General features: G+C 47.1%; 1 protein-coding gene across 2 annotated transcripts in view; it reads right to left on the minus strand.

The window, feature by feature from the left end:
• Positions 1 to 8,267: 8,267 nt before the first annotated feature.
• Positions 8,268 to 10,222, minus strand: part of clcn5b (chloride channel, voltage-sensitive 5b) — a 25,809-nt gene continuing 23,854 nt past the window's right edge. For both annotated transcript variants that reach the window (XM_084487619.1, XM_084487618.1), the window contains exon 17: positions 8,268 to 10,103. In XM_084487619.1, the coding sequence (XP_084343745.1) occupies positions 10,013 to 10,103 (91 nt within the window). In that variant the 3' untranslated portion in view covers positions 8,268 to 10,012. The remainder of the gene's footprint in view (positions 10,104 to 10,222) is intronic.

Below are 10,222 nucleotides of genomic sequence, written 5' to 3' on the forward strand. Positions count from 1 at the left end.
GGAATAGAGCCGGAGTTCACTAGAGAGGGGTACTGCACTGCGTGTGGGGTTAGTGCCCTAGGTGGAGCTCTGGGGGGGTGGGGGGTGGGTGGGGGTCTGACTGGCAGGTGGATTCTGTCAGAGGGGGAGACCCGGGTAGAGTTTCCACCCCGGTCCAGGTAACGTAACCCGGGGCGACCACAGGCGAGTGTTCCCGTGAGATTGGCCTGTCACATTACCAGCCGCAGTGTTCTAATTGCGGGCTTCATGTTAACAACAGCGATAACAACTCAGGCCTAAGGAGGAGTGGGAACGGATAATGAGGAATAAAGCAGAGGAGGTGAAAGTAAGACAAACGATTCTCTTCCCTTGGTTTGATCTGTTTATATAATTTCCATCTAAATGAAACGTTCCTTTTAATAAACGACAGATAGCCCACAGGGGTAAAAGCAGCCTGGAAGTCGAGGCTCACACCACTTCATAACTCCCCCTGTGACTTGCTGTGGGAACTAAATGATGTTGTACATCAAAAATAGTAAATAAACCGGGGCTGCGAACAGCATGTTGCCAGGCAACCACAGGATGGCACCTGTGGTTGCCATCCTGAATCCTCAACCCTCCACCACCCATCTCCGTCAGACGGACGTCACGTCAGGACGTGATCCATTTTGGTCTTATCTTAAAATAAATAAATAAATGTTAATTATACAGTATATAGCATACCTATATTGTAGAATAATCCAACTCCAAATTTGCTGTAAGTGTATCTCTCTAAAAAACGATAAAAAGCGATAATTAATTTGCTGCTTGGCAACAGGTCATCAAAGAGCAGGGTGAGGTCAGGGGTCGTCTCGCTGAAGGATGCCTAAAGGTCAAACCTTTACAGGGCAGACTTTGGGGGATGGAAACCAGAACCCTTTGACTGTGAGTCGAACTCCCCGCACCGCTGCACTCTCCCAACAAATGTTTCACATCAACCCCACTCAACTTTATTGGTATAAACCTTAATCAACAGTTAAGAGTCTCAAAGGGGCCTCACACACAGTCATATTATCAACTCTCCCCCACCCCCTCCGACTGCATTCTGGACTGACGTGACTCTGGAGACTGAAGAACAGCTTTTATCTCTGAGGATTGTGCTGTGGAGGATGGCGATTGGACAAGAGAGAAAGAATGGGCGCTTAAATCATTTCCTGTGATTGGCCGGAGTTAAAGGTCCTCATTGTGTGAGGACACAATAAATGTCAGAACTCTTGGATCCGACTGTCACGCACACGAGCCGGCTACTCCCTCGGTGTGTGTGTGTGTGTGTGTGTGTGTGTGTGTGTGTGTGTGGGTGGTTATGTGTGTGTTTAGGTGAGGTAATGTGTGTGTGTGTGTGTGTGTGTGTGTGTGTGTGTGTGTGTGTGTGTGTGTGTGTGTGTGTGTGTGTGTGTGTGTGTGTGTGTGAGGTTATGTGTGTGCATGCGTGCGTCGTGCGTGCGTATGTGTGTGTGTGTGTGTGTGTGTGTGTGTGTGTGTGTGTCTGTGTGTGTGTGTGTGTGTGTGTGTGTGCGTATGTGCACCCAGGTCTAGATACACCCAGAGCATTGGATTGAATTTGACGTGCCAGGAATACTTGGAAGATAACGACTGACTTTTATCTCTTTCTGGGATCTTTGCTCGATTGTTTCCACAAATGTTGGCAGGTGCTCACACGCACACACACACTTCTGCTCTTTATCTTCGGATGTTGACCATTGTCATCGGTGAAAAACACATTTATTAAAGGGGTGATATACCACCAGGTGTGCGTGTGATAAGCCATTACAAGCCGTTTGAAAATCTACCTTTTCCTGTGTTTATTAGTGACATCACCATTGCGCATGTCCATCGAGATTTACGAGATGTGTGGATTGACGGTTGATTGACAATGATACATGAGCTGCTGCTCCATGCCGCCGTGCAGGAGATCTCCCTGAGTGTGTGAGGTGGTGACGGCTGCTTTAACCCACAGCTCCGTGCACAACAGGTGTGCAGCCTCACCCAGCCCCAGAGTCACCACCATTCTGACCGGGGCCAGGTGAGGCTGCTTAAACCAGCCATCATCCACACACACACACACACACACACACACACACACACACACACACACACACTTGTGTATTCAAGTCAGTGAAAAAGTTAAAAACACACAGATATTAACAACGATCTTGGGGTGAAAGGTCATCAGTTTGGAACAGACTGCTTCCTTCAAGGTTCTAAGTAGGTACTGGTACCGTCTAGCTGGTGAGTGATTGGGTAGATTGGGGGCAGTCATATTGCCTGACCCCGCAGTGTTTAGATAACCTCTCCAACTTCAAGACAGCGCCGCCTAAACTAAGAATAACAGAACACAGACACGCACATATATTTATATGTGGAGGCTGTGAAGTGGGCTTTGGGCTGCTTTGGCAGGCGGCCATCTTGGCAAAAGCAGGTAATCTTTGTAGAAGAATCTCGTAGGAGATGAGGTGCCCCGGTCCAGGAAGCGTAACCCGTGGCGACCACAGGCGTGTGTTCCACTGAGATTAGCTCACGTTACGAGTCGTAATGTTATAATTGCGGGCTTCAAGTTAACACAGCGATACTCACTCGGATTTAGACACTTCATAAAAGAAGGAGTGGAATGGATAATGAGGAAAACTGAAAGGGGATGAAAGTTAGACAAACGATTCCCTTTCCTTTGTTTGAGCCGTTTTTATAAGTTATATAGTGAGTGTGTGTGTGTGACGTGTGTGTGTGTGTGTGTGAGACTGTAAAATTGTGTGAGAGTTGGAGAGGGTGTGTGCGCGTGTGTGTGTGTGCGTGTGTGTGTGTGTGTGTGTGTGTGTGGGTGTGTGTGTGTTGACGCTCTCTCTATCTCTGACCTTCTACTTTCACTATACAAGTGTAAACAAAGACATTTTAAGTAGAAACACCCATCCGGACACACAACCTGGCACACACACACACACACACACACTCTCTCTCTCTTCAGCTTATAGTATATAGCTAATTAATAGATAATAAGCATTATGACCTAGTTTATCATTAGGAAGTGAGTCGCTCTCCCTCCGCTCTCATGTTTTGCCACCTCAGATTCTCACACTCAAAGCAGTTCACACACACACACACACACACACACACACACCAACACAAACACTCACTCCACACACACACACTCTCTCATAGAAGCACTACAACAACACACACACAGGAATGCGTGGTATAGTTTTATATCTGGGATTGTGGCGTGTAGGATTCCCGCTGTTATTCTATGAGCCAGACAGGAAATGAGCTTTATGAAGTTAGAGCGCACACACACACACACACACACACACACACACACACACACACACACACACACACAGTAATAATCCCAAAACATCCTGAAGAGACCAACTAGGGCTAGGCATGCATTCACCTCTGCACGCAATCCCTCACACACACACACACACACACACGCACAAACACACACACACACACAGGTACACTTGAACACACACACACACACACACACACACACACACACAGGTACACTTTAACACATACACTGAAATCCAAACACACACACACACACGCACACACACACACACACACACACACCTTGTTCCAGAACAATGCCCTGGGTCCAGCCCAGACGCCCTGGACTGTCGGGCATTAGATGGAGGAATCTGTGCGTGTGTGTGTGTGTGTGTGTGTGTGTGTGTGTGTGTGTGTGTGTGTGCACGTGAGCGTGCGTGCGTGCGTGTGCGATGTTATCAGGGGGCTTCCTGGGCTGCAGCAGGACAATACCAGTGGAGTCCATATCCAGCGGGGCTAATAAAGCCTCTGATCCGGTCTGCAGAGACCTCCATCTGGGCTCACCCAGGAGCCGCGGGCAGGAAGCTACAGGAGCCAGGCCCTTCACACCCACCAGCACCAAGGGACCCGCAGGACCGCTGGAGAGCCACCGGAGAGCAGGGCCACTAGGGACCAACATGAGCCTAGACCTGGATCAGACCAGGACCACTACAGACCAACGTGACCCTAGACCTGGATCAACACAGACCAGGACCACTACAGACCAACGTGACCCTAGACCTGGATCAACACAGACCAGGACCACTACAGACCAACGTGACCCTAGACCTGGATCAGACCAGGACCACTACAGACCAACGTGACCCTAGACCACCACCACAGACAGATTCAGTAAAGTTCAGATCCCCCCAAGACCAGAACGACTCCCAGACCTCGACCCGCAAGACCACAGACCACCACTCTAAACCAAGAGCATCACAGATCTACAATAGACCAGAACCACTACAGACCAGAACCACTACAGACCAGATCTACTACAGACCAGATCTACTACAGACCAGAACCACTATAGACCAGAACCACTACAGACCAGATCTACTACAGACCAGATCTACTACAGACCAGAACCACTACAGACCAGATCTACTACAGACCAGAACCACTACAGACCAGATCTACTACAGACCAGAACCACTACAGACCAGATCTACTACAGACCATAACCAGTTTACAGACCAGAACGAGATAACAACCAGGTCCCAACCCAGCCCCACCACAGACCTGGACACGATTACCGAGGAAAGTGGATCCAGGGACATCCAATAGCCTTTAGATTAGTTTTGTATTAAAGCCAGAGGACAAGTGACCCTTACTTTGGAAGACATTAAGATTACCCCCATATGTTGTTCGAAGATGCTTGAATCACACCCATTTGATATCTAATGAAAGCAGTGTGTCGCAAGCTTTCCAGGTTTCTGAGTTTATTGAGTGATTTGTCTAACCGAAGCTATGCGCGTAACACCGCCCCCTAGTGTCGGAAAGCGGAAACTACAGTGTCAAGATGTCACACACACGCCCACTACAAGTGTACCACCATGATATCATCATGTGGTAGATAACACCAAAAAGTAACCATTCGTAAACCTTTACGGTCTTCAATTCTCACCTCAGGAAAAAAAAAAAGCCTACTGGAAATTTTAATATATTTTCATTACCACGGTTTTTTCATTATAGACACATTTTGACCTCCCTGGAGACCCACCCCTAGGTTGAGAACCACCCGGCCATCGCGGGGGGGTGGGGGGGGGGGGGGATGATCGATAGACCGGCTATTCCTCCATGAAGCCTTCTGGCATGTGGCTGAGCGCTCCACCACCTGCGAGATAAAACCGCGGTTCGACAGCAGAGTCATCTCACATGGGAAGGTGAGGTCAACAACGAGATGTATCCCGGCCGTTAGGAGAAAGCGCATTAGCGTCAGGTTGGCCGCGTTAGACGTGACGTGTGACATGAAATACGGCGAGAATCGCAAATTTAAAGCGTTCTAGAAAAGGGAGTTAAAATATACGAGGAGGAAATATTGTACATATTTTATGTACATATTTGATGATGCTCAACATCATCCAGTTCACTTCTGAGTCCATATTTCAAGCATCCTGAAGCCCGAAGAGATAAAACATGTATAAAACATGTATGTCACCTGCAGGGCTGCCAACTTTTTGGCCGGGTTTTGGCCGGAGTGAGATTCTGTAGATTCTGTAGTAATGCATACCTTAAAGGGTCCGCGGGTGTAAATGTTGACGGGCGGGGGAAACATGAAGAATCCTTTTTTTTTAACCTCTTTTTATATTTCCTAATATACCTATTATAATAGGTATACGATTAAGAGATATACAGTTGATCTTTTGTTTTAACATTTATCATTGTTAACACATAAGGCTACACGGAACTGGCTAGTGTGGTTTTGCATTTAATCCATTACGTAGAGCCTAATAATAGAAGTACTACCTCCCCTATAAGTATTATAAGCCTATCATACAGCCTATTAAACACGCTGTATGACCAGCCTATTAGCCCAGCGCTTAGCCCTGAGGTCATCAATGCCGATGCATGACGTCACTGATGATGTCACCAAGACTGGTGGTTGTTGTTATTCGGGAAATGTTTATTAAAACAGTTGATTAAAGAACTAAATGAAGACACAAACGTCAACACGGGGTGTGTGTGTGTGTGTGTGTGTGCGTGCAGGTGTAGGCGTGTTTGGAGTGGTTAAAAGGAGGTGGAGGTTCACGGCGGAGGTGTTGGGTGGAGCCGTGGGAACTGCCAGCCCGTGACCCCAGGTGAAAAGAGGGGGTGGTGGTGTGGGGGGGGGGGGGGGGGAATAGACGGAGAGGTGGCGGCGGTATGGATTTCCACTCTTGGAGAATCCCACACATTTGTCATTCAATATTTGTCTTCCTGGGTTAATCTCGCAGTGTGAGTGTGTGTGTGTGTGTGTGTGTGTGTGTGTGTGTGTGTGTGTGTGTGTGTGTGTGTGTGTGTGTGTACACAGACAGACACACTCTCAAACAAACACCAGCCGAACACCTTCTAACCTATCTGTGCACACACACACCTGTCCTGTTCTCACCTGATATGAAAAATGCCCCCCCCCCCCCCACACACACACCTAATCATCAGCTCAAATTGTGTTCATGCACATTTGGTTCTTTCCAGTATTTTATACACACACACACACACACACACACACACAGAAATCAATAGTGCACATATTTAGTTTAGATTAGATACATTTCAAGAAAACAAACGATTTTTGCACAACTTCCTCCATTGAAGACACAGAGGATGACACAGGCTGTCCTCCTGTATGGGGAACGCAGTGAGCGCACAGAGGCTTCACACACACACACACACACGTGCACGCATGTGTAGGAATGTAAAGAAGGGATCAGGTTGGGGGATAAGATGACGGCGGAGAGTGTGCGTGTGTGTGTGTGTGTTCTCCATAGAGGATGACAGCCCTGGGAACACACTGACTGATTGAGACTTGGAGAGGAGAGTGAGAGTGAGAGTGAGATTGAGAGAGAGAGAGAGAGAGAGAGAGAGAGAGAGAGAGAGAGAGAGAGAGAGAGCGGGTTGGGGGACAGAGGGAGAGACTTACACAGAGTTGTGTAATTTAAATTACAACACACTCACTTAACAACAAAGTGCATTTTTCAAAAAGCCCCCAAAGGGCCAAATCAGGTTTTTACGAAAGGGCTGTGTGTGTGTGTGTGTGTGTGTGTGTGTGTGGTTGGTAACTTGACCTCCATGTGAATCATCAGCCACAGGAACTGAGATCACCTGAGTCATTACAGACAATCTGGTCACATTCCTCAGTTACACACTCTCACTGTCGCATACACACACACAAAATAACATACATGCACAAACATCCCACACTTCCACATACATACTTAAACACAAACATAGTTTATCACCTGCACTCTACTCAAATCACTAACATCTTGGATTTGCAAAGGTATACACACACACACACACACACACAGGTGAATTTGTATAAGCACACACACACTAATGGAATGTCATACCAGGTTGGTTAGCTTGGATGTTTCAGTATAATTCCTCATATCTCACAGGTATTCTAATTATTTAACTTTTAGGCTTGTAATTAGATTGTCACTTCCAGGTGAAGCACTAGTTCGTTCTCTAAATGTGTTTGGTTGCTTTAGATTTATAAACTTGTGTGAATTACCCACTCACGGCCACAGGGGGCACTAAGCGTGACTACAAATACAAGCTGACCAATTTCGACCATCAAACATTTCTAAATGCTCTCTTTATCAAGTCGGACGCTGCTTTAAGGAAAGCAAGACTAATGGTCAACACAGCGAAGTGTTCTGTGATATGAGAGGAAACACATGCAACAAATATAAAGCCAATCAAATTTCTATAGGTTGTAAAACCAGCCATAAATGAAACCTTATGAAGTACACGTACGTGTGGACTGCTAACACAGCATCAAACGCCACAGTTGGATTTAATATTTAATCTACTCCATCCTCGTCATTTTCATGTGGATTAAATTAAGTTTGAGAGCAGGACGGAGCATGGCGATCTGACGTAACCGCATGGCTACATAATGTTACCAACTTTTATGTAAAGATTCCTTGCAAACGCATTAAGTGAATATAAGGTCCTTTAAATTGAATAAGTGCTTCCATGTTTAATGGAACAACGCATCGCACCACACAAGGTTTCGATAAACCAACTGCTGGTTTAGCATCTGTGCACCGTCAAGTCCCTCCACTTGGATTAGGGGTCACTGACAAAACCTTCGCCAAACTTGACGTCGGTTCGATTGTGAAATAAAACTCGAGTCATCATTTGATGCTTTGTTGAACATTGCTTCATGTGACAGGGAAACAGACAATACAGTGGAAGAAATACAAATCTTTAAAGCAGCAGCACTTTGTCCGGCGTAAGTCAAGTCAGTTTTAAGTCAAATTACAGGTAGTTTAAGTTATTTATTCATCACTTGCAGGGTACTTGTGAATCACGTTTCATGTCACAATGCGTTTCACGATCTGAGTCCCTAAAAAGTTGTCCTTCTCCATCTTCATAAACATGAGGAGCAAAACTTCTTCGATATGGTTAAACTTTCATCCTAACATGAGGGAGGAGGGAGTATTTTGAGTCTCCTGGAAAGAAGAAAAACACAAAATATGAGTCTTCCCAGCGAAGACAATCTCTGAAATCTGGCAGCATTCGTCACGCCCACTCACCTCCCTCTCAACCGGCCAGCGCCCCTTCTTCACAGAGCACCCCCCAACCCAAACAGCACACACACCCAGACACAGAGACACATACCGACGCTGCATTCAGTGGAATAATTTAGTGGAACGTACACAGAACAATTTCTTTACATTTAGATAATTTAAGGGTGACGAATCGCTCTGTTAGCCCTTCAAAGCTACGCAGGAAAATATTAAACTTGGTCTCCGGTTTCTGCACCAGAGTGTGTGTGTGCGTGTGTGTGTGTGCGTGTGTGCATGTGTGTCATATTGCAGAGCTCAGGGAAGAGACATTCTTTGTTTTCTGCATAGTTCCCAGGCTGTCAAATAGTCTTTACCGTCCGTGTGTGTGTGTGTGTATGTGTGTATGTGTGTGTGTGTGTGTGTGTGTGTGTGCACAAAGGTTAGTTTAGGAGTGTAAGTGTGTGCGCTGTGTGATCCTCTTGTCTCTTGAGCCTGAGAACCAGAGATGGAGTGGAGTGGAGGGGCGAGGGGGACGGGGGGGGGGGGGGGGGGATGAAGTGTCTGGGCATGTCCACTCTAGGAGGGGGGAGGGAGGGAGGGGAGGGAGGAAGGAGGGACGGCAGCCTGGAGGTCTGGCTCTCCCTTTTAGAACACCTTTCATTCCTCCTCCAAGTTTGTTCCCTCTCCTCATGTCCTTGTCTCCTTTCCTCCTTCATTGTCTGTTTCCTTCTTCTCTCCGCCTTTGTAAAGTCACTTCTTCGAGTTCACCCTTGTTCGTTCCTCTGCTCCTTTCCTCGTCTCCTCTATACTCCTTTCCTCCTACATTGGCCACTACATTGGTTATCTCCTTTGTAAATACAAGTCCAAACTGACGTCCTTTTGACCACAAGTCACAGACAAAGGGAAAAAGGGGGACAGGGAGAAAGGGACATAGAAAAGAGAGGGACACATGTATATAGAGACAGGCAAACAGTCCTCCCCGCTGAAAGTAATCCAGTGCGGTCCTCATGTCCCTCTGGTCGGCAGATGAAACAAACATGACGTCGTCGTGGAGACGATCACCAGGACACCACATGCTGTCCCCACACACACACACACACACACACACACACACACACACACACACACACACACACACACACACACACACACACACACACACACACACACACACACACACACACACACACTAATGAGAAACAGCTTCCTGGTTAGCTCGGGGAGTTTCCCGTCAACCCAAAAAAAGAAAGAAAAAAAAAAAAAAAAGAGAAGAGACTCGTCCGGCTGCGTCCATTTTATCAATTTGTCAGAAAAAAAGTCAAAGTGGAAAGTCACTCTCTTTGTTGCTTTGAGTCCACTTAGGAAGCGGCTCGGTAGAGACCACCCAGCTCAGACCGTGGAGGAGGAGCAGGAGCAGGAGGAGGAGGAGGAGGAGGAGGAGCTGATGGAGGAGGAGGAACAGGGGGTGTAGATCAGTTGAAGAGGATGGAGTCGGGGTCTCTGTTGGCCATCTGGGCCATGTGCTTCAGGATGTCTTTCTTAGTGATGATGCCCAGCAACCTCCTGGAGAGAGAGAGAGAGAGAGAGAGAGAGGGCGAGGGAGAGAACGAGAACGAGAACAAGAACGAGAGAGCAACAGAGAGAGAGGAACACGGAGAGATGGAGAAAGAGACACCGGATCA

This window comes from Micromesistius poutassou, assembly GCF_964030765.1.
Source record: "Micromesistius poutassou genome assembly, chromosome: 23".
Lineage (NCBI taxonomy): Eukaryota > Metazoa > Chordata > Actinopteri > Gadiformes > Gadidae > Micromesistius > Micromesistius poutassou.